We start from the raw sequence: 24831 nt of genomic DNA, 5'->3' as shown, positions 1-24831 counted from the left end.
GAATATGGCATAGCCAGAATAGGGTAGATCAAGGCCGTTTGCTGCCCGTAGGCTAAACACCAGAGGCCCATTTTCCATTTTATCTTGCGAGAACTTTTCGTTAAACAAACTCTGCTGCATCAATGTGACTTGAGACCCCGTATCTAATAAACCCCTCATTTGGACTCCCCCCATTGTTATCCCAATTGTCGGACATTCCCCCACAAACACTTCATTGGCCCTTAACTTTTTTTGTGAACGTTGCACCTCTGCCCCCCGGACCTCGGCGACAGGGCGTACTAGTTTAACTGACTTCGGTCGGATCTACAGAATCTCGCTATATGACCCGCCTGTCTACACTGGCTACATATCGGCCTACCTCCTTCATCCCATTCGTAGCGCTGAGAGGCCGTATACCGTCGCTCAGGTGGCGGTGGAATGCGCGCTCGTGCGTCATTGGTGCCAGTGCGGAGGAGCGGTCTGATTTCCTTCATGAGTTCCTGCGTGAATCCTTGCATTTGAGTTTTTACGTCGTCCATGATTTCCTGTTTTAATTTTTCTCTCCAAGCAGGGTCCTGAGAAGGGTAGGGGACAGAAATAGGATTAACAGCGTGGCACGTTATTTCAGTAGTTCCATGTTCAGCAGCTAACAGGTAGGCTTCTTCGCGTAAAGCAGCAAAATCTTCATCTGGGTGTCGTCGAGCATATATTTTTAAGGCTTGGCCCAGGGGGCCCTCAGCTAAACCCATAACAAACTGATCACGAAGAATGGCTTCGGAGGGAGCGGTGCTTGGGTCGTGCTGCCGCAGCCCACAAAACAGCTCTCTAAGTCTCAGGGTGTAAGTTTGTACATTCTCTCCTGCGCGCTGTGCGCACCGATAGAATAGTGAGCGCATTTCTGCGACAGAGACAGTTTCTTTATATAAAGCATCTAAGTATTTAAAAACTTTTGCCACTGTGTCGCGTTCGCCCTCCTCAACCACACTAATCTGCCGTTTAGCTTCGTTGGTTAGCGTTTTAATTATAATAGCAACTTTCCTGATTTCTGGTAGTTCCTGGGTACTTAATAATCCTCTAATCTGGTCTTTCCATTCCCTATATTTACTCTCGCCTTCTGTTCCACCAAAGGTGGGTAACCATGGGGCACCGGGATACACCGCCATCATCATCATTCTGAATCCGTAAAGCAAAAAACAAAAAGCAACAAAAACAACAAAACAGTACAGTTTCTCTTAAGGGTATTCTCATGTGTTTGTTCTCAACCAGTCCTGCCGCCAACGCCAAATATGTGAACAGGGCCGAAATTGTATCACATTTGACTTGCAATTTGTTTGTACTATTGCACTCTTCTCCTTTAATAAATAATCCAGAATAAAACTCACAACAATAAAATATAAATGCACAATAAAGTGCTGGGTGCGTAATTACTGTGAGTCCTATCTGAACTAATTGTTTGTCGACTACGCCACTTTTGTTATAGAGGGAAGTCCCCTTTGAATACACTTTAACTTCTTCTTCAGGCTTTCCCAGGTTCGAGGTTAACTGGTAAGTTTCAATACTTTTGGTTTTGAGAATACAACACTGGCATGAGAATATCCCTTTAAGAAACTGGACACGAATACAGTGTATCAAAAAAGGTAAGTCATATTTATTGGGTCCCTAATACATTGGCTTCTGTGCCTTAAAAACAATCAAATAAACACTATACTAATAAAACCTATATAAACATACAAAACACAATTAATCTACACAACAACTATAAAATAAATTATAAAGTTGTGCAAATTACGCGGGGCTTAATCACAAGGGTTCCTTAGCATGGGGGGTTTCTGTGCAACAAATACTTTTCAAGTAAAGTGCTGTGCCAATAAAGTGCTTCAAGATACTCAACACGGTTTGTTCAGGGGTAATGCTGCATGTCCATATATGGGGGTAAGATGGGAAAGGGTTTGAGGCCAGTCGTCTTCGTCTTCTCTCTTCTTTCTCTCCGCCTGCAATTATAGAGATCTAGACCAGTTCACTGTGCATTTACACGATACATTTGCGTTGTCTCAGGCAGTGGTTATACAGGGATTCAACGTTGCTTGTTCGAATACTCACTCGCCAGCCAGGTTTTTACACCTGGCGCTGAGTTGGTTGCGTATGCAACGTTATCGCCACTTTCCAGTCTCAGCGCTCCTTATATGGTCTGGTCTCACTCGTCTCTCATATGGTCTGGTCTCACTCGCCTCTTCCTCCCCTTCGGTTCGATCGCTTTCTCCTCTTGGTTTCTCCTTTGAATGTAGGCACACCTCGGCTTCCAAACTCCTAGGTGGCTGGTATGTCTACTTCATCTATGCACTCCTCTACTCCGTGTCTCGGCACAACCTTCCCCTCTGCTGTCCTTCTCCTCACTGACGCCTCTGTCACTTGGGTGCTCTGTTCTCTCTTTCAAACGGTCCCGCCTCCGCTTTTGTACCTGCCAAACCACACCTCCCTCTTCTTTCATTTGTCCGTGGTGACAGTCTGTCTGGGGACATTGGCCATGACCGTGGCCTTGGGCGTGACCGCGTGACTGCCGCTCTGCCACTCAATGTCTCTCAATACATGTGACCAGGGGATCATGGGGAAAACAATTATAAACAATACAGTGCGTAATAATAATTGGTACAAAAATAATAAGATGGTGGGGTTAAATGAGGCAATTATACACATTAAGCACCAATAAAAACAAATTACAAAAGTTTTAAGAACCCCTCATTTCACCCTTGTCACATACATTTGAAAACTTGAAATGGGACATTCTGCAGTATACATTTTGATGTCTATACTAATATATTGTACTTTCACTCAAGTACATTTTTAATTCCCGACTTTTACTTGTAACAGAGTATTTCTACATTGCAGTATCGATACTTTTACTTAAAAGTAAAAACAAAAAGAGTACTTTTTCCACCACTGCTATCAGTATCATATAGCATAATACCTCTTCCATAAAAAAATAAAATGCTACCATTACGTGTTATCAGGCAGGAGTGGGCGGGGGCTACTACCCTTATTTTTAACTCTATGGCTACTACTCATCCAATCTGATCGATTGATTGAATCTGCCTGGGGCTAGGCTTTCACTTTTACAGGGGCCAGTCAGTTTCGAATTGCAGCCTCCTGTAGGTATTATAGAGCCCTTTTGAAGGAGAGTAGGGTTTTACACTCCTTCACGGCTTTTGGTAGAGCATTCCACATGTTTATGTCATAACAGGAGAACGAATTCAATCAGTCTCATTATCTCATAATCTCTCACAAGCCGATAGGTGCGCAGACTCAGAGTCTCACCGAACTTGGTGACCCGTCTAGTTTTGTGACTCAGCGCTCAATCCTCTGTTGTCAATGTTGTCGTTTTACTTGTACACAACAATGGTGATCTATCTAACGTGAGTGTAATTGCCATGATGGTGGACCACCCCCAACAACAACCAAACGGTTTAAACAGTGGACACGATTGACTTCTTATCTATTGATACATATTATATACTGTATACTTGTAAGTATATATATTAATTACTTTATTACATTATTGAATTGTCTGTTTAATTTCTCTGTGGCGAAAGATTTGGTGTATTTAACTTTATACCATGTTGATGTATGTGATATGGACGTCAAGCGATGACGTAGCTAGAATGGCTGTGATATTTCATGTATTCCAAATACACATTTGGAATACACATGAAATGTATGTATGTAATAATATCACAGCCATTATCCTACTCATTTTTGAACATGTAGCATTATAGTATTTTGTTGTGGTCTGTGAGGCTTGTTTTTGACATTTTAACATGTTCTAAATGAAGCCATTCATTCATTCATTCATTGATAACCAATTCTGATGTAACACCAGCTGGAAACTGACGGGGCACGTTGGAATGTACTGCGACTGCTTGGTGCGTCAGGAGCAGTGTTGCCAGATTTTGTGAGAGAAAGCAACCAGGCCTATAAAAACAAGCCCAAAGAAGCTTGTAGCTTTAACAACACAAATCTTGTATGGGGGTCCCTGGCACACAATATTTTCAGATAGGGGGGTTCTTGGTAGCCCTGGTCCAGGGCGTTAGTGAGATAACTCACTACTAACGCTCTGAACCAGGGCTATAGGTTATTGGATAATTATTACATATTAATTTGTGAGATCCCTGACATGAAAATATTTTAAAACCACTAGTTTTAAATTACGTTAGGAAGCAAGCCCAAAATAAGCAATTACAAAAAAAACGCAACCCACAACTACCAATATTTACAAGCGACTTTACAGAAAAAGAAGCCCAAAGCCGCTTATAATAAGCCGACGTGGCAACACTGGAAGGTAGGGATGATACATCCATTGCACGAGACTGTCGCTCGCCCCCCCAAAAAACAGAACAAATCTACAAGCTAATAACGCGTCACCTCGCGACGCGTTATTAGCTTATAGATCTGTTCTATTTTTTGAGCGAGAGCGCAGTGGGCGTGCCATATGGCGTGTTTACATGGACAGCGCCCCCTGAACATCATCACACACGTTTTATACACAGACAGTCAGACACTGAGCCACAGGCAGCACAGCGGAGAAGATAATAATACACACACAGAGCTCTTAGGATTAATAACTTCATATTATCCTCCACAGAGACGATGAGTGGAAGGGTTGGAGATCTCAGTCCCAAACAGGCCAATGCGTTGGCACAGGTAATAATATACGTTTCAATCTTATGAAATGCTTTCGTAAGTAACGTTTGAGTCGGTGGTAAAAACCTGCAGTTTGACACATTATTGCTATCAGTTCAGATCAGTCAGTTGTTTGTTATCTTTGCAAACATAATGTCGCTATCGATGCAGCGCAGACTTTGATAATGGCCTTTCTTTGAGTGTTCTTTGTCAGGCAAATGTATTATTTTTATTTGGATTATTATCTTTTTTAATTCAATTCACTGTTCCTACTGGAATGTGGAAATAACACTGTTTATTTTTCATACTGTGCTTACAGTTAATATTGTACCATCATTGTATTGTGTTGTATCATTTATGCAGGCATATGTCAGTCATCACATGATTTAGTAAAATTAGGAACTAGAACCTGATCTAAACATGTAGGACCACTACACTATTAAACTCACATGATGCATTTGCTTTCTCAGATAAAACTGAAGATTCCCTTAGATTTGAACTCATTGTATTAAAATCCTCAATGGTCATAATGCATGGTTATGATCAGAGATGCCCAGCCAACCCACCTCTCCCCCTCTCTCCCTCCCTGTGTCTCTCTCTCTCTCTCTCTCTCTCTCTCTCTCTCTCTCTCTCTCTCTCTCTCTCTCTCTCTCTCTCTCTCTCTCTCTCTTTCTCTATCTCTCTCTCTCTACTTCTCTCCCCCCAAGTTTCGAGAGAGGATACAAGACATTCTTCCTCAACTTCCGGCCCAGCATGATCACTTCCTGTTACGCTGGCTAAGAGGTATGATACATCTTTATTATACAGTGTGTACTGAGATGCACTCAGTGCTGCACTGTGGGTTATAATTAGTGTACATGTGTCAGGGTGGGAACAGAGGAAGTTCCTTCCAAATGTTCAATGTCTCCATACCCCTGCAATATAGAGAAGTTGCAGCAGTGGGGTATAAGCCATTGCTACACAAGTGGACATGTTAGATAAAGCTTTTGCAAACATCCTCTGTGGTTGGTCGTTGCATCACGTGTTGATGTACAGTAGTGAAGTTAAGAAAGAGAGCAACCACTGGTAACTTCTTTTAAGCAGAAAATGTGACCCTGGATGTATGACTGAAACATGAACACTTGGTCATGGTCTTTTTTATTCATGAGCAGTGACCAGCCCATAGAAACTGATTTTCCCCAGCACGCGTTATGTTACAGTGAGGAGGAAAGTGGAAGGTATTATAAAGGAGGCCTTGTTGAGCAGGCCGGCTCTGCTCTGTAGAAGAGGGCGAGCGCTCTGTGATTGATCCTTATCTAAAGATAATCGCATTAAAGTTTGACAACGATGGGTCACGGTGCATCTGCCAGTAGTCACTGTACTACTTACTACATGAACACAAGATGAAGTGTAAATGTGGCCTGCTGTAGGTCTCTATAGTTTCTTTTCTGCCCAGAATTCCTATAATATTTCATAACGATACAGAAATCCTTAATCCCAGCGTTATGTTGCATATCAGTAGACTTTTTTTAATCAAATATTTTCCCTTTACTGATGTTCGTTTCCTCACATTCAGCCATGTACAAACAGAAAGTCACAACAGTGCACACAACCAGTGTCCATAAGGAAAAATAAAGGTAACCCTAAGGAAAAGAAACAAAATCACAAGAAATGGCCACCCTTCGCCATCACCTGCCACCCCCCAATTCGCATTCTAAAAGGCTTTTGAGGCTCACAGAGACTGAATTCCACATTTCGATTGTTGACTCCATTGCCCTATGTACGCAGGCTATCTATAGCTCCTAAGTACCAGGAAGAGAATGTGATTTCATTTATCTATGTTTTTGGTGTTTTATAATCCCGTAAGGGATGGGTCTTATGACAAGACACGAACATAAAAAATCCTTCATTCATTCATTAATTCATACACAGTATATAAAAGTATGTTTGCCCCCACACTCAAAAGGAGAGCACGTAGCAATCACTTTTACGCTGCTATAAACCCAGCTAATATTGCTCGCCTTTTTATCAGTGGCAAGCCCAGGTTGGACAGATCCTTTAGAATGAGTGTAACAGACTAACGAGGCGATGTAATCTCAAACATCTCAAAGAAGTTAGAAGCAACCATCTGACTGAATCTAGAGAGCATTCTCAGAAGAACAGATGTAAAGAAGTGCCAACAACCTTCTTAGAGCACAGCATGCAAATAGGCTCAGCAATAATTTTCAGCAGGGATCAGAGGACTCCAATTATGCATGGACTAGGCCTACTGTATATAATTGGTTACAGTAGGGATAGCCCAATGTATTTTCTAGTTGGTGTATCATTCTGTCAATTAGACCCTCTTGAATGATCACAGAGCATAAACCCTTTATAGAGAGTCCAAATTCAGACAAAGAGGGGCCTGTTAGGGTATTATGGGTGCTGAGGGATTCAGGTTATTTCCCTCTCACTGCAAACGAGTGGCCCTGTGGATGATTTCATGTTTCACCGAACCTGTTGTAAACAGAGTCAGTGAAACAGAGAGAAAAGAGATTTGCATCTCATGCAAATGAAGGCATTGATCTGTTCCAATGGCAGAGGGCATGCGAGATAACAAACACTATGAAATGATATAAATCAGGGGTCTTCGTTTTTCAGGCCATGGACCCCATAGCTGAGAGTCAGACGAAGCAGGGACCCTCACTAACATTGTGTCACTCACGTTGCATATTAAACTTTTTTGAGAAAGCCATCAATGTCTGTTGACTGTTGAGAGATTTGATACTGAAACAAACTATAAAGCATGCACATCCACTCACTAAAAAACAGGTGCTGGGCTGAGGTCAGAATCCAAAAAGAATAAAGTCCGCACACTGGTTCATGCTCCAAAGCTTAAAAAATATTTTGGTTACATTTTACACCATTGGACTTTGAGCCTGCCGGCTCTTCATCAGACGTCAGATTTTTTTCAAGGCTTTGGAGCATGACCCAGTGTGCAGACTTCATTCTTTTTGGAGAGATTTGATGCTATCTTGGAAGTATTCCGCAGGTGACTATGAGCAGGGCCGTAGGAAAGGGGGGGGACGGGGGGGATTCGTCCCCCGTGGGCCGCAAACCGGTATTTGGGCCGCGAGGCCACGGGGAAAAAAGCCTCAAATGAGGCCACACATATGCCACACATATACACTTTATGGAGTACATTTTTTGGTACCGAATTAACCTAATTAAAGTAATAAAAAACGGAAATAAAAGGGGAATAACCACCGCATGTGGGCCGGTACAAATATATCCCCCCCAACTGGGAATGGCTTCCTACGGCTCTGACTATGAGTTGTCTTCAAGTGATGCTGCAGCTTTGATGGCTTCACAGATTCATATGGCAGGACTATCATCAGTGTTTTGCAAATTAAATGTATTATTAGTCTTGTAGTCACTTTACGAGGACCCCATAAGGGTCCTGGACACCCTGTTGAAGAAGACCCATGCTGTATATTATATTGTAATTGTACATTTAAATATTTGTAATTACCACGTTACCCAACTATTCAAAATGTATCTTAATTACAGGATTTGTTCTATGCCCTGGAATTGTATACAGTTTGAATTTCAGGCAGTTGATGGACGGCCCATATGCGTCTCTTTTACAGTAAAGGGACACTATCCTTGTGAAAGAAAGTATGGATGATGTTCTATCTAGAGCACTGTTTCTCAACATCCCACCATCAGAGGTCCAAATGGACCCATAAGGGTCTGTATCTCTGAGAGGGTACAAAAGGAACCTTTTTTTCCTTTCTTTGGGAACCCCAATTTACACTGTAAAATTCACAAGTGTTCATTTACAGACCAGGGTCCATCCATTTGGACCACCTGGTGGTCCCCAGACCTGACGTTGAGAACCAGTGTTCTAGAGGTCAGTAGGCTGCCCTTCCCTTAACTGATTGAAATCACTGACGCAAACAGCCTAGACATATGCTTAAAGATATATTTATCTGTGGAGAATTTCACTGTGAGAGATAAGAGAGAAGATTTATGGCAACCATTTGATCCATAATGGTATTCTCATGAGTGTGTAAATTGTGATGGGTCATGACCAGTGTTGCCATGTCTGCTTATTACTGTATATGCAACTTTGGACTTTGAACTGAATATTGGTAGTTGCGGGTTCAGGGTTGCGTTTTTTTGCGCTTGTTGCTAATTTTGCCTTTTTTCCTAATGTTGTTTAAACAAACGTTTTAATGTCAAGGACACCCAAATGAATATCTATTTGTCCACGGACTCCCATCTGAAAATATTTTGTGCCAGAGACCATGTCACCTCACAGCACGTTGTGAGCTGTGGGCTATTTTCAAATAGCCGATGTATATAGGTTTAAAGTGCTTATGTGGCCCATAGTCGCTTCTTTTGGGCTTGTTTTCATATACCAGGTTGCTTATTTCTCTCGCAAAATCTGGCACGCTGGTCATGACAGGTATCTTGATCTTGTTCTACTCTACTGTACCAGAGGTCAGTGAGATAGCCTTCTCACTCCCTGGGCATTGCCTCCAATAAAAGTGTCATTATCTCAGTTCATGTTCAGTCAGACATCATATTCTCAAGTTTAGCTAGACTAGTCAGAATAGTACTGTTCTTTCATGTTTCCTGGCTGCAAAAATGCTATAGCGCAATACATGAAATGCATCCATGCATGTCTTTAGGAAAAAGGTTGTTGCAGGGTGGGAAAATTTTTCATTTCCAGTACTGATCTTTCATGGCAAGGATGTTATACTCCCGAGTCCCTGTGACATTGGTTCTCAAACTTTGTCCAGGACCCCCAAATTGACACTTATTAGCTCGCGGACCCCCATTTGAAAAGATAAGCCAGGGACCCCAATAAGAGAAGGTTTTTACGGCTCTCTAGCAGTGATTCTCAACCATTTTAATTTCAAGGACCCCCAGTTTGACATGCATCAGGCTACGGACCCCCATTTAATGGGATTTATACCTCTGGGACCCCAATTCATATTGTAAAATCAATGTTAATGTAACTCTGAGGGTGTACAAATGGAACCAAATGGACCCGTTAGGGTCCATTTGGTTCCATTTGTACACCCTCAGAGTTACAGACCCTTAAGGGCCCATTTAGTTCCTGTCCATCATTTAGCTGGGGACCCCCTGGAACCCCCTCAAGTACCCCTGGGGGTCCCCGGACCCCACTTTGAGAACCACTGCCCTATGAACACAATAACAGACATGGATACTATAGAGATATATTTAAGTACTTAACCACAAGCCATATGTACTTTATCGTACGACGAATAGGAAAAATAACCGATCTACGGTACGGTACAAGTTCACAACGCTGCATTGTCATGTGACGCTTTGTGAGCCTGTAGATCTGCTATTTTTGAGCGAGAAAAAATAGAAATAGCAGATCTATAGGAGCTTCTGTGATTTGTTGTTGATGTTGCTGGAACACAAGCTGGTTCTCTCTCCTGATTGAATGAAATGTGTAACCCACCTGAACATTTATTTTCTGTTTGCTAAAAACACGATTGAACATTGGTTACTGAACAAACACGCTAATAGCAATGATTATCAGAATATAAAGCTTTAACCTATAACAATAAACGTCTAAGGTCAATGCTGGGGCTTTAGGTCTACTGTATGTTGCAAGCGGTCTGTTTTGTAGCATAGTGGTCTGATCAGCTTCCTTTTTTATATTTTGTTGATGACTTCCTGATTTTCACTGTTGAAGGAAGTTTAATCACCAGCAAAAACGGCACCTTCATACTTTTTATATTTGTTCACCAGTGATACTACAGTAGCTTGCTACTGCAGTTTCATTCAGACGTGCTCAAGCATAGTATAATTAAGTAGGATGTGTGCTAAGCACATAAGTACTTATTTGAAAATAATGCATACCTACCCTGCTAAGGTATGGTAACTAACTGCCACACCTTGGCATATCAAATCCATGCTGTTGAACCAGCTTGCATGTGTGTTTACTTTACTGTCTACTGCAGCGTACATGTTGACCACTGTAAATTACAGACTCTGTTTGGCACACATAGCACTGTACTTGCAGTCAACTTCCAGTGGTTAGTAAGCACAAAAGAGTTCATGACCGTTTGTATTGGGGTGATGGATGGTAGCAGAAATAATTAAATTAGCTGTCATGCAACAGCGTTAGTAGACAACAGGACACATGCAAGTCAGAATGGCCTTCAATAACTAAATCAGTTTAGTTGAGATGACTAGAGCATGACCTGAGACAACACATGACTTTGTGTCCTGCCAGAACTTGCTTTGTTCTTTTTCATTAACAATTTCTGGATTCTGATAGTGTACTGTGCCCTGCATGTGACATGATGCATTACAAGCCTGCATATATATATATATATATATATATATGTCCCGACTTCCAAGTAACTGACAACATTGATGCGTCATCATACATCAAATAAAAGCCTGTATTTACCTTGATGTACTAAAACCTCCCTTAAATACTTCCACAGAAATGGGAGCTAGAATTTCAAGGGAAACTGTACCGGTTTACCTGGTTGAGTCATCATTAGTAGGAAATGTGCCCATATCAATCGCATGTGCTTGCTTGTACTTGTGCAATTCGAATATGGCCCCTCTCTAAGTCTTAACAATTAGGCTATCAATTATGGCCTGATGATTCTGGTTTTACTTGTGGAGCTAGGCTGGCATCTATGCACAACTGTCCATATAGATCCAAATTAATCACATGCACAGAATGACTTCAAATGATTATGAATATCCAGTTATAAATTGGTCATTGTAACCTACCTGGTGTAAGTAATTCTATGAGCAACAAAAACACTTAAAAGATATCTCTGTGTTGGAAATTGGGATAATGCATCTCTCTAATATGCCTAACACCTGTTGAAGTGTTGCTTAATTGTTCAACCACCATCGTTAAGACGCTGAATAGATTTGACTGGGTCGTTCACACTTGCTGTGCGTTGATGGCTTGTTAACGACCATCATTGATTCTAAATAGACCAAGGTGTTACTGGATTTGAATCCTTCGTATCATTTGAAATAGAGAGGGGTCATTGACCACTGTTCTGCTGTACTAAAAATGTATATAAAAAACAAACTAGTTTATCAATTCAAAATTGCATGACCCTCCCTTGGATTCAAAGTAAAGTTAGCTGACCCTCCCTTGTACTAAAATTAGAAAGGCATGACCCTCCCCTATTTTCCTCCACGGACACCCTTCTGTAAATTTCGACTGGTCCCTAAATTAAACACACAAAAACCTAACCTAAGAATCTTTAATAAACTAGCAGCCTAACCAACACCCTATGGGCCCAGAGCTCTGCAGTGAGCGTCTAGCTGTCCCTTGGGCTGGTTCCCACATTGTCAGGTTTGCTTGCCACCAGTTCCGGGTGCCTGACACAGTGCGCAGCCAGCCTCATCCTTCTCTCCCTGACATTGTCTCTGACCCGTGGGAGGCCCCCGTAGAGGTCCACGTTTCTGATGTGGTTTTACTAAACTAGAAAACCTGCTTTAAATAGTAATTCAAAGTCAAACAAAATGTAAAAATTAAATAAAAATGAAAACTAGTGAAAAATGCTAAACTAGCATTACTGTTTGCAAAGAGTTCTAATGTCAGAGCTTAGAGACATGCTGTTGACATGGCCTTGATGAATTGAATACACAGGGCTTTTTGTGTTATCCTTTTTAGCATTATTGTATAACTGTACCTCTGTACTTTTTACAAAAATGTTAAATTATTCAATCAATCAATCAATCAATCAAAAGCCAACATTTTCTTCAATTTCCAGAAGCAGAACAGTAGAATGTATCAATCATTAATACTAACACTGATTGGGTTCCTGTTCAGCTGGTGTGTCAACAATTATTGTGTTGGTCATGTTTTCATATAGAATCTATACCATGGTAAAAATCCTCAGTGTTCATTAGTCCGTTTGTAACTTCGAGAGTGTACAAATGTATCCAAACGGACACTTATTTGGCCGTCTAGTAATCAGAAGGTCACCTGTCCCCCCCCCCCCCCCTGGCCTGCTCAGGATAGTCAGTCTGTAGACGATAGATGTGTCAGTCACAGTGTCCCTGAGCAAGATACTTAACCAACCAACACTTAACTCTTCTTTCTCCTTGTCTTTTTACAGCCAGAAACTTCAATGTCACAAAGTCTGAAGCCATGCTGCGAAAGGTAACCCTGCAGGTCTTCTATTGAATTGGAGAAGCCATTTCTAGAGCTGTTTTCATTTTACAGTATACCTGCAGTGTATGTGAAGGTCTTGAAGGTCTTGATTTGCAAGGGTCTTGATTTTGCCTTTGCAAATGGTTAATTGTGCATGCTTCCACGTTAGCCTTAATATGAGGGTACATACAATGGTGACTTGCTTCTGTTGCATAAACACGCTACTTACAAAAGTCAAATTAATCCTGTACCTATTATGTCAACTCAACTGTCTGTGCGTGCATGCGCGTGCGAGAGCGAACATACATGTTTGTGTGATTTTAACCCCTAGTTATCCTACCAAGTTGCTTTGCGATCAACACCATATTATCCAAATGAGACTTGCTAAAGACAATTGCAACACATTTAGTTTACGACAGAACAGTGAAAACATTTCATAACAAGACATTTGATGCAAATCAGTGTAGTGTTTTTGCAATATTTGGTGCGGGCGGACACACACGCACACACACAAAAAAAAAACGTAAAATTGTATCTGATAATGATGTACCGTGCATGATATACATACATGCATATTTTTTTACATTTTGGACAAAATAGCAAAATTATCAAGATGCCCACTTTTCCTTAGTGCCCTTTCTTCTTGTATCCCTATCAACAACATTACATGTTTATGATGCTGACAGACTGCTGACAGATTCTCTAGATTAGCCTGCCAGAGATAATATAATCGCTGTCGTGTGGCATCCTTGTACCTGTATGTCCAAAACCTGTGTTCCAATGGATCCAATGTATTTATTAAGACAAACAAGCTCTAATTTATACATCCATTGGTTAAATATGTATGCACAAGATTGTTACCTATAATGACATGTCCAAAATATGGACACCAGTTTGAAAGTGGTTCAACAAGTTGTTCATGTCAGAAAGTCTCCTGACTGACCTTTGGGTCGTGTGTGTGAGGAAAAAAACAGTTTCACTTCCAAACGTTAAAAATAAAAGTAGAATTGCAAAACCCGCTAACTTTGCATGACACTCTTCTACGATTAAGTACAGCATTCATTTAATAATTTATGAAAAAAAGTTGAAATGTGGAACTAGAAGGTTTCTGCCTGACAGCAACAATATGCAATGGACATTCCAAAGTGTGAGAGAGTGAGAGCGAGAATGTTTGTGGTTTGTGTGTGTGTGTGTTGTTTATATTATTTAATCTGTGTGTGTGTGTGTGTGTGTGTGTGTGTGTGTGTGTGTGTGTGTGTGTGTGTGTGTGTGTGTGTGTGTGTGTGTGTGTGTGTGTGTGTGTGTGTGTGTGTGTGTGTGTGTGTGAATACTGTATACTGTTGCAGCACACAATCCGCTTCTTGCTGAGGGGGCAGGTCTTAGTTGCATGTCTAAAACCTCCTGAGCCACTTAACTCAGTCCACACTGCTTTAGGAGCAGTAGCTGCTCTACTTACAGAATATACATTATACACTGTTAACCTCTTCCATCCTAGCATCTCAATTTCGGGCACGTCATTCTAGGTGTAAATGTTAACATTGTGATCCATTGTTATCTTGTAAATCATCCATTTCACTGTTGCTATTTTCACTTGAAACAGTCATACGACAATATATAAATATTTAGATCTTAAGTGGATAATATGTTTAGAAAGGTCTGATATGAACACATTATACTCGATCTGCTAACCAAAGCCATTAACCACTTGAAGTATAGGGTATAACTGGTTAACGCCTGTAACATTTCTGTTTCATTCCAGCATTTGGAGTTCAGGACTCGAATGAAAGTAGACATAATAGCCACTGAATGGCGACTTCCTGAAGTAAGTGTTATATAAAATGTGTCATTGAATAGCAGCATATTGTGGATAGATTTAGTTTATCGTATGTTGCTCTTCTTAGCGAGATTTGATCAAAGTAGTACCCAGGGATCAATTTGCTAGGGGGAAAACTATGTCTTACCATGTTTTGCTAATCTGACCCTGAAAGTAACCGTGTCAGAATACTGTCATTAACAAATAACCTCAGCGGGTCTGAATAAGCAGTGGTTGTTTTCATTCAGGTGATAGAGAAGTATCTGTCTGGAGGGATGTGCGGCTATGACCGTGAGGGCAGTCCTATCTGGTATGATGTCATCGGACCAGTGGATCCCAAAGGCCTCTTCATGTCCGCCTCCAAGCAGGATTTTATTAAATCCAAGATCAGAGACTGTGAGTTGCTGCAGAAGGAATGTGACCTGCAGTGCCAGAGGGTAAGATGAGCATGAAGAATGTTTTTTATTTTGGGCATGGTCACAAACAGGCAAGTAAGGTACAAAATTGATAACATAGACTACCTTTCAACAGTACATTTTGGGATTTTGAGATCAATGATGAAGAGGGAGTTATCTCTCTCCCAGGCCGTTTCCAGGGCAGAAAGCAGCACTTCTGGTGCGGGAGGGATATGGGGGGGGGGTATGGGGGGCTTCCAGGGAGTAACTGCTTGGACAATGGGGGTGCGTGTGGGCAGTATGGGGGTGTTTTCATATAAGAAGGGGCCAAAGACCTGTGGGTGCATTTTTCAAGAATGAGCATGGGAGACTGTGTTTGTGTGCTCTGCTTGGTCACTTTACATGTATGTAAAATTCCCTGAGAATTAACATGAGTTCAAGGTTAACATGGGTTGTTTACATATTCTGAAATTATGCTGTTTTGTTACGATAAAAGCAGAATGACCAGGTGCTGACAGAGAAAAAAAGTCCATATAAAAGTGTCGGTGATGCTCCTAAATCCAGCGGGATACAAAACATGAAAAAAAAAATGGCTTTATTAATTAAAATGCCATTGCCAACACGACCATCAGGTCTTCATCATTGCAGGCATGAATGCAGGACAACACACTCTCATTAAGTAGTGTTGAAAACATGGCTAGTAATTAAACTAAACTTAACGAGCTGCTATATGCACCTGGGTGCATAGCAGTTACTAGAGCATAATTACACAAGAACAATCACTCAATCAACAACTAGGAGGCTGCATGTGAGTGCATGACTACCAGGTAAATTAACATCCTTTAGAACAACAAATAATAATACTATACTATACACAATATAGCTTGTCATATCATAACAGAAGAACACCAACACAAATATAATGGAATTAAAGAAAACACATAAAATGTATGTCCTCATTAAGGCCAGGAGGGGTGAGAGCATCAAGATAATGAATCCAGAAGGCTTCCCTCTGGTTCAATCTCCTGATGCAATCTCCTCCCCTTGGCAATAGTTTAGTGTGTTCTATGCGTATGATCTTCAGGAGAGCATCATTGCTGTCATGAACTTGAGTAAAATGTCTGGCTATGGGATAGCTGTGGTTCTTTGTGCAAATGGCATATTTATGTTATTTATACAGTTTTGTTGTTGGCACTTAGTACAGATATCTAATCATTTCAGAGATTTCAGAGAAGGCAATCCAGCAAGTGTTATGGCAATCTGCCCATTAGATTTTGAGATAATCTGTGTGCAAGTGGAATGTTTGGCCTAATGGTGGAGCTAAAGGAAAGGCCATTGGGTCACCATCATCAGTAGGAGGTATCCTCTCTAGGGATCATGAAGGTGCACTGCAAATTCAGTGTCCATTTATCCACAGCCAGTATTAGCTTTCAATATATGTTGTTTGGGACTGAAGTGGTGGGTGGATAACCCGACTGACCAACACCGCCATCCTTAGAGCCCCATCACTAGCGGGGATAAAAGTATGTTTTCCCAGTGAAGGCAACAGGGCACGCCTAATAATAGCTCCCTTTTTTGGTGTATGTCTGTTGTCCTCTAGCTGGGGAAGCATGTGGAGGCCATAACCATGATCTATGATGTTGAGGGTCTGGGTCTGAAGCACTTATGGAAGCCTGCTATTGAGACATATGGAGAGGTACAGTATACACGTACACAAACATATCTCACTCAGAACACACACACTCACACATACACAAATGTGTCCTGAAAATAAGGTATTCTTGAACCGAAATGAGCATTGACTCAATGTTTTTTTCATCTTCAGATCCTCCAGATGTTCGAAGACAACTATCCAGAGGGGTTGAAAAGACTATTTGTCATTAAAGGTGCATTTGTCTTTTCCCTGTCCCTGCGGTACATGTTAAAGCAAATACATTAAAGAGTGACTGAGTTATTTTTGTCAGGCCTATATTATTAGTTATAATAATAGTATTAATAATAATACACTTTATTTATAAAGAACTTATCAAAACAAAGATACAGTGTACTTAAGGCTGAGCTCCTCGGGCAGGTTGTCCCAGTCGAGGAGCCCTGACAAGCAAAGGCACTGTCACACTTTATGTTCAACTCAGGAACAACAGACAGGTTCCTGCCTCAGAACCTCATAAGGGGTTAATATCATTATGATCATCATAAGTGTCATCATAGCGAAGTGTCAATATTGTCACCTAGAACGTTGACAATATTGGATGGCTAATCTTTTCATCACTCTCACATCCAGTGGTGGAAAAAGTATTCACATGTTTTACTTAAGTAAAAGTATCAATACTGAAATGTAGAAGTACTCTGTATATACTCTGTAAATGTACTTAAAGTACCAAAAGTAAAAGTACTCGTTATGCAGAATGTCCCATTTCCTGTCCCATTTGAAAATAGCAGATCTACAAGCTCACAATGCGTTGCATCGCAGCTTGTAGATCGGCTATTTTCAAATGACCGAAATATAGGGCTAAAGTGGTTACTGTATGTTTTGTAATCAGAATCTACAGAAGTCACTAGTATCTAAAGTTTTCAAATAATTGCAGTGGAGTAAAAGGACAATAAAAGTACTGAAAATTGGAAATACTTCAGTAAAGTAAAAATACCCCAAACTTGAGTACAGTGCTTGAGTAAATGACAGTACTTGAGTAAATGTACTTAGTTACTAAACACCACTACTCACATCAGTTGACTAACTTGACTCTTCGTATCTCTACAGCCCCTAAACTCTTCCCTGTGGCCTACAACCTTGTCAAGCACTTCCTGAGCGAGGGCACGCGACAAAAGATCCAAGTGCTGGGGGGTGAGACAAGACACCCTTTTTTTTGTAACTGCATCTCATGCAATTATGTCACATTGTTTCATTGCCAAGCTGGTTAATTGACCACATGGTGGACATTTTGTTCTAACTTCATGGGATGTGAAAAATCCCTCAAGACTAACACGAAGTTAGAGCAGTGATTCCCAAACATAGGGTCGGTCGCAGACCCGTTTTTATGGGTTGTAAGTAAATATTCCCTTTTTAACATTTCCTACAAAAACAAAATCTATAACTTTTTCAGGGTGAAAAAAAGATTCTGAGATTTTATAGAAATAAAAAAAAAGAAGTTCAGAAATAGTGGAAATGGCTTATCTACAAGTTTATCTTAAGCCAGGGCTTAAGTGATTAATTCATAATGTATTTGTGTAAGTCTGGGTCCCTGGAACACACCATTTCTCTTTTGGGTCTCGAGTTGAAAAAAATGTGGGAACCCCTGAGTTAGAGCAAAATGGGCACCATGTGAATATGGTCTCTTGTCGCCTATAATTGTCACCAATATTTTTTATTTCTGATGTCTGATTTCTTTGTCCTTTCTGTCCTTTCAACATCTCTGGATCTGCAGACAACTGGCAGGAGGTGTTAGTTAAATACATCGACCCAGAGCAGCTGCCTGTGGCCTATGGAGGTAAAATGACTGATCCTGATGGAGACCCTCGTTGTAAGACCAGGGTGAGTCCAAAATCTCCCTGTCCCTGTCACAAGGCCTGAAGCAAACATCTAGGCTGCTGTTCTCTAGTGCTGTCACAGTAAACCTGCACCATAGACTTGCAACCCATTGCTGAAAATGATGCAAGATGTTGGCTCTGGTAGTGTAGTCTGCCCAGATTACATGGTGCTGTTGCAAATCCTGCCTTGACATTGATGTTTATGTTTGTAGTTATCGTTGGAGATTCTACAATCTGCTCCTGTAGTTACAAAGCTTTTCTGAGAGATGTCCTGGTGGCTCAATGTGCTTGGACTGGAGTTTTCAAAAGCAACCACACCTCAAAATGTCCGGGCTGTATTTTGGAACTTTTCGCTGTCAGCTGTATCACCTGTCCTATTTGACTGCAACTATCGATTATTTTATTAGCGATTATTCTATTAATAACTTTTTTGATTAATCGAATAATTGAGAAGCACATTTAAATATTTTTTATGTCAATGAATCAACTCAAATACATCAACAACATACAACTAAATTGATTAGCCTATTTAACCAATTAATTATATTTTATACTTGCACAAAACAATTTTTATCATTGTGAGCTTGAAGATTGGTTATTTTCGTAAAAAAAAAAAAAAAAAATCCCCCCGAAAACCATTATTTTAATAAAATGCATTTGTTTTATAATCAATTAAATCGGTTACACAACAAGACCATACCACTGCAAGCAAATTAAACTGCTTGGCCAATAGAAGCTGATCAGTACATGGGATCCTCCAACCCACTAGAATTGTTATGAATATTCACCACATGGATCGCTCTTACTTTGGAGAGAAGCCTGGATCTACAACACTGGATCTGCATATGGAATTAAAACTGATCACCAAGACCACAACAGACTTTCAACCAAAAGGCCTATCTGGTGAGAAAACTCTCCCGGACGACAATGCACAGTTAAAAACATAATCCTTTGCTTAAATGACAGCTTGTGCTTTCTTCCCAGTGCAATCCTGCCTCACAGCATAGAGTTGCCATAGAAGCAGTTAGGCTGACTGAACTCTAGCTTGAGTATGCATTAGATAATTTTTCTAGATATGCAAACTGAACCCGGATTTATCATTGTTTCTGTAGATACATAATTGGGCCCAAGGCAGATGAGGAAGAGGAAAGAATATCAGAACATTGGAATGACCTGCAAGATTCAATGGACAGAGGCTCAACCTCAATCCCTATTTTTACACTACCTGTTTTTTTGTAGTTATTATTGCAATTAGGGAGAGTGTTAGCTGTTTGTATGTCATTGGTATTAGCTGTATGGAGCTTGCTAGCTTTTAAATGAACTTGTGTGATATCAGGCCTTTACATTCTCCAAGGGTCGTTCTGAACGGTTGTTCTTATCAATGTGCAGTTGGACCATGATAAGAGGCTGATAGGTGGATGAAGCTGATAAATGTGTCCGTTCAAAGGAAAGGAATATGCTTTTGGGTGACCTGTTTTACTGAGTTTTAATCATGCCTATTCTTAGTACTTTAGTACGTTCAAAAAGTGTCTAACCTCCTGTCCTGTTAGTATTTGTTAGCAATGCTAATGCATAATGTCATGAGGAAAGTGGCCCAATATGTCTCTTTATTGGAGGAAGTTTATACTGGGTTTTTCTACCTCCTGCCACAGTGTATTTTCTGGTAGATGAAGGTATACCATTAATAGAACAATAATATAATAATAGTAATAAAAAAACTTTTAAAGTAAGTATTTATATACTATCAATAGTTCTATGAAATTAATATTCATCTAAATATTGTATGATTGAATAGCAACATCACAAATCATGGAACATGAAGAAGAGTTTTTCAAACTAATTTCATATTTTGTTTTTGCAGAGGCTAGGCTTCTCTGAATATTCCCTTTAAGTAAGCATGCAGTGTGTAATTGACATGACAGCACAGTGGTGTGTGCATGAATGTTGGTATTGGCTTAACTATCAAAGGGATGAATCTCAACCATAGCCTGGTGTGGTGAAACTAAGGAAACTCTTTATTTCTCCTGGGCTCATGGCGGCTTCCTATTCTGATTTCACACTGCCCTCTATTGCTCGGTTCCAGTACTGTACACGATTTCACACCATGTTTTTGGTTTGGTTTTACTTGAATAAATAGATATGTGCTCCTTTACAGTAGCTGTCTGTGCTCCTTCTTGTATGTCTAGGAAGACTTGAATATGTATGACAGAAAACAGATTTAGAAAATCTATACTTTTTTAGATCTGAATCTGTCTTTTACTGAAGATTCATGCTATTCCATGCTATTCATGCTATTCCTGGCCGTTATTTAAAAGGCCCTGGTGTCACAGTAAGTTATGCCTTCTATTTACCCTCATCTCCCTCAAGCTCTTACATCTCTTACCTGGCTACATTTCAACATTAACTGTATAACACCAATATTCTAACTGTGTGTGTGTGTGTGTGTGTGTGTGTGTGTGTGTGTGTGTGTGTGTGTGTGTGTGTGTGTGTGTGTGTGTGTGTGTGTGTGTGTGTGTGTGTGTGTGTGTGTGTGTGTGTGTGTGTGTGTGTGTGTGTGTGTGTGTGTGTGTGTGTGTGTTCCTTCCAGATCCAATATGTAGGTCCCGTGCCCACCTCGTACTATGTTCGGGACCATGTGAAGGTGAACTATGACCAGTGTCTCACAGTCGGTCGAGGTTCCTCCAAGCAGATGGAATATGAGATCCTGTTCCCCGGCTGCGTTCTCAGGTTAACACAGTATTATGTAATTGGGTTGAATGCTAAGTGTTGAAATGCCTGCAAGGCACAGTCGAAAGTTAGAAAACGGAGATCAGTTTGAAAGTTGCTAGGGGACATCGTAGACTCGTAGTGGCGGGAATTTTGGATCTGACTACCCAGGGGCCAACGGTCCAAGTGTGCCGGAGATTAGCTGCTCACAGACGGACGGACAGACACACACTCACGCACAAATGTATGAGTGATCATTCTGAATCTAACAATATTATGTTTCAGTATCACCACTATAAATTAATCTATTTATTATGTGAGGTGTCCAATTGATAACCAATGTGACATAACTGTTCTCATGCACCTCTACTTTTTCTGTAATATCTAAGCCAGGGTCTAAATAGACGGGGTCTGATATACAAATTCTAACCTACGGAAGTTAAGGAACAAGGCCTCCTGTTTGTTTGAGCTGTGCACTATGAACTACTGTTATTAGGCTGTGCACACGTCCTTATTTGCAACCCACTATTCCTGCCTTTACTTTTTAAAACTCAAGCTCCCAGTACTGTAGAGTAGACTGTAAGCTGATGTAGTTTCAAGCAATATCACTGTTTGTAAGTCCAATGTAACCATTCTCAGGTGGCAGTTTGCTAGTGAGGGGGCAGACATCGGCTTTGGAGTGTTTCTGAAGTCCAAGAAGGGGGAATGGCAGAAGAAAGGTCAAATGCAGGAGGTGGTTTGCAGCCAGCGCTACAACTCCCACCTGGTGCCTGAGGATGGCTCACTTACATGTGAACAACCTGGAATCTGTGAGCTGAATTTCCATTCCTTACTGGAAAAATACGAATGTACTATACTGACATAGGCTCAGGCTATGTTCAGACTGGCAGCCCAAATCAGATTTTTGGCCTATCCGGATTGAAATCAGATTGTTGTGACATGTTGTGAGCTTGTCGATGTTATTTTTGGCGAGCCACACTGTCGTACAACTTAAGCATAGCATTACTCACGCCTATGTCATTACGCCGTTACCACAGCAAGCAATGCAGATAGGTCGACATTGTGTGAGTACTTCAAAATCCGATCTGATCATTTGCTAATAAACAGTGTGGACCGTCAGCGCTCTCAGATCAGATTTGGCTGCAGTCTGAACGCCTTAAACAATTTTCATGATTACAACCGAAAAACTGTGGTTGATTGACATGTTTTTCTGTGTCCTTCCAGATGTGCTACGATTCGACAACACTTACAGCATCTTCCAGTCCAAGAGGGTCAGCTTCGCTGTTGAGGTCCTACTGCCAACCCACTTACAGTCCCCAAAGGCCAACGGTGGGTCTAGTAGCCCATCAGAAAAGGGGAGCCCCAGCCAGTCAGAGGTTCTACTGTCAACCCACTTACAGTCCCCAAAGGCCAACGGTGGGTCTAGCTGCCCATCAGAAGAGGGGAGCCCCAGCCAGTCAGAGGTTCTACTGTCAACCCACTTACAGTCCCCAAAGACCAACGGTGGGTCTAGCAGCCAATTAGAAGAGGGGAGCCCCAGCCAGTCAGAGGTGCTACTGCCAACCCACTTACAGACCCCAAAGGCCAACGGTGGGTCTAGCAGCCAATTAGAAGAGGGGAGCCCCAGCCAGTCATGATTGAAGACAAATTCGGTAATACTTCCTATCAAGCCTGTGTCTATTTAATGCATTACAATCTGCCTATAACAATAAATCTGATTCTGATTTTGAACACTGTATGATTATGATTATAGTTATAAGTACCTTATAATACCTCAAAACACATAACAGTGTTTTAATATGAATCCTCATAATTGTAATACTAATAACTTAATGTATTATAATCACTAATACAATGCATTATAGTGTGAATGATTATAAGTCACTGTAAATGTTCATTTGGTGCTTTAAGTAATGACATTCCAGGAGGCGTAGACAGAAAAGAGTTATTGCTATTTTCTTTTAAAGCACTAAATTATCACTTATAGTGACTTATACCGCACCATAATGCATTATAACAGTGATTATAATGGATGTACTTCTATGAGAATTATAATAAACTATGATCATGGTCAAATGAAAATATCTGTGAGTGACCAGTAATTATGAAGTATTATGATACTTTACTTTATGTGTTATGATTGCATTATGGGTACTTACTTAGTGCTTATAACAGCTTATACAGTTTTATAAGCAGGTTAATGCATTATAGTTAGTTATGGGCTTCATAGGAAGTGTTACCAAGAATTATTTTAACACGAGGTAGTCTGAGGAAATGCAGCTGCACTGATTAGTCACCACTGGTACACACGTCCTGAGATACTTGATCTGAAAACAATCTGCAGCCATGGACAATGACCATGTCGCCCATGCACTGATACAGAAATGGAGGAACAGTCTGCATTCAAGATGCAGGACTCGCATTACTTGAGATGTATCTAATACTGTACATACCTCCTACAGTTGGAGCAGGAAATACAGTATAGTTGTGAATATTTAATGTTATCTGGAATTTGTGCTTATCACCCAGCAGCACTGGCTCAACTCTTTCTGCTTATCCTATCAGCCTGCTTGTTTAACCCAACAGAAGTTGGTAGTGGGAAGAAATATGTTCAGGTTAAACATTAAAGCCTTAATTTAAAATAATGCAAAAGAATGTCCAGTATTATATTATACAGTATATTAAACATTTTTTTTGTTAATTATTACATAATCCTTACCTGACAGTTGTAGAATGTAGGTACTGATTTGTACTCTCAAAAAAAGTCAAAGTGATGAGTCAAAGCATAGCTTTTGGTTTCAGTGCAAACAAGCAATGCAAAGTGGCCTTTAGGCAAACTAGTGTTTTTTGAGGCACACCAAAGCCTGCTCTTACATCATTTACATACCCGTAAACAACATACAAATTGACAGGATTATTCTAAATTATGTTTGAACACAAATAAATGACTTGGCCCATTGCATTGCCATTCAAAATTTACTGTATACAATGCTGCAACCCAATAAATATCTCCAATAGCCCAGACCCCATGTTTAACAAATGGTAAAGAAAAGCTCAAGTACAGTAGGCCAATGATTGGGCTATGGGAACATAACTGAAACTGAAATAATTAGTACATATGGATATGCAAAATGTACTGTATAGCTATAGCTTGTATGTTCTAGATAAATATCTATATTTCTTAGGCATTGTTCCTAATTAAACAAATACCATAATTCTGCCTTATCATTTTTCACGTGTGTGTGCGTGCGTGTGTTCTTAAAAGCAAAAACTATGTATCCATGGCCAACATGAAGGCAACATTATATTTTGTCTTGTCTTTGTATATGGAAGCTTGATTTAAATTCTTACAAAAATACTTGTAAGATTGTATTGTACTCATCCTGGTAAGTACAATAAAACAATTGCATTATTTTAAACCATTATTTTTAAAATGTCAAACTGAAGGTAAACTTTTTCCAATAGATTTCAATAGCTTTTTCAAAAATATAGGATCATGACGAGGGCTGCAACTATCGATAATTTTCTTAGCGATTATTTTATAGATTAATGGAATAATGTAGAAGCCTTTTTTTTTTACATTTCTTATCAACATATTA

General features: G+C 40.4%; 1 protein-coding gene across 2 annotated transcripts; it reads left to right on the top strand.

Annotated features, from left to right (window-relative positions):
• The first annotated feature begins 3195 nt into the window (after window positions 1-3195).
• sec14l8 (SEC14-like lipid binding 8) lies at window positions 3196-24447 on the top strand. 2 transcript variants are annotated; one of them, XM_084054810.1, is made up of 13 exons: window positions 3196-3499; window positions 4616-4674; window positions 5361-5436; window positions 12759-12802; window positions 14553-14615; window positions 14855-15043; window positions 16602-16697; window positions 16827-16887; window positions 17760-17843; window positions 18424-18530; window positions 21114-21253; window positions 21872-22041; window positions 22457-24447. In XM_084054810.1, the coding sequence occupies exons 2-13, from the start codon at window positions 4621-4623 to the stop codon at window positions 22867-22869; spliced, it is 1497 nt and encodes a 498-aa protein (XP_083910936.1). In that variant the 5' UTR covers window positions 3196-3499; window positions 4616-4620; the 3' UTR covers window positions 22870-24447. The 2 variants fall into 2 exon arrangements, with proteins under 2 accessions (XP_083910936.1, XP_083910937.1); XM_084054811.1 differs by having other exon boundaries at window positions 3196-3503; window positions 4618-4674.
• The last annotated feature ends 384 nt before the right edge of the window (window positions 24448-24831 follow it).

Source organism: Gymnoscopelus microlampas (genome assembly GCF_963454915.1).
Source record: "Gymnoscopelus microlampas genome assembly, chromosome: 4".
In the NCBI taxonomy this organism is placed as follows: domain Eukaryota; kingdom Metazoa; phylum Chordata; class Actinopteri; order Myctophiformes; family Myctophidae; genus Gymnoscopelus; species Gymnoscopelus microlampas.
This window is presented reverse-complemented; position numbering and strand designations above follow the sequence as displayed.

Coding starts and splice junctions, on each gene's coding strand:
- sec14l8 (XM_084054810.1), top strand. CDS start 4,621: ATGAGTGGAAGGGTTGGAGATCTCAGTCCCAAACAGGCCAATGCGTTG. Junction 12,803..14,552: donor CTGAAGCCATGCTGCGAAAG/GTAACCCTGCAG, acceptor GTTTCATTCCAG/CATTTGGAGTTCAGGACTCG. Junction 18,531..21,113: donor ACCCTCGTTGTAAGACCAGG/GTGAGTCCAAAA, acceptor TGTTCCTTCCAG/ATCCAATATGTAGGTCCCGT.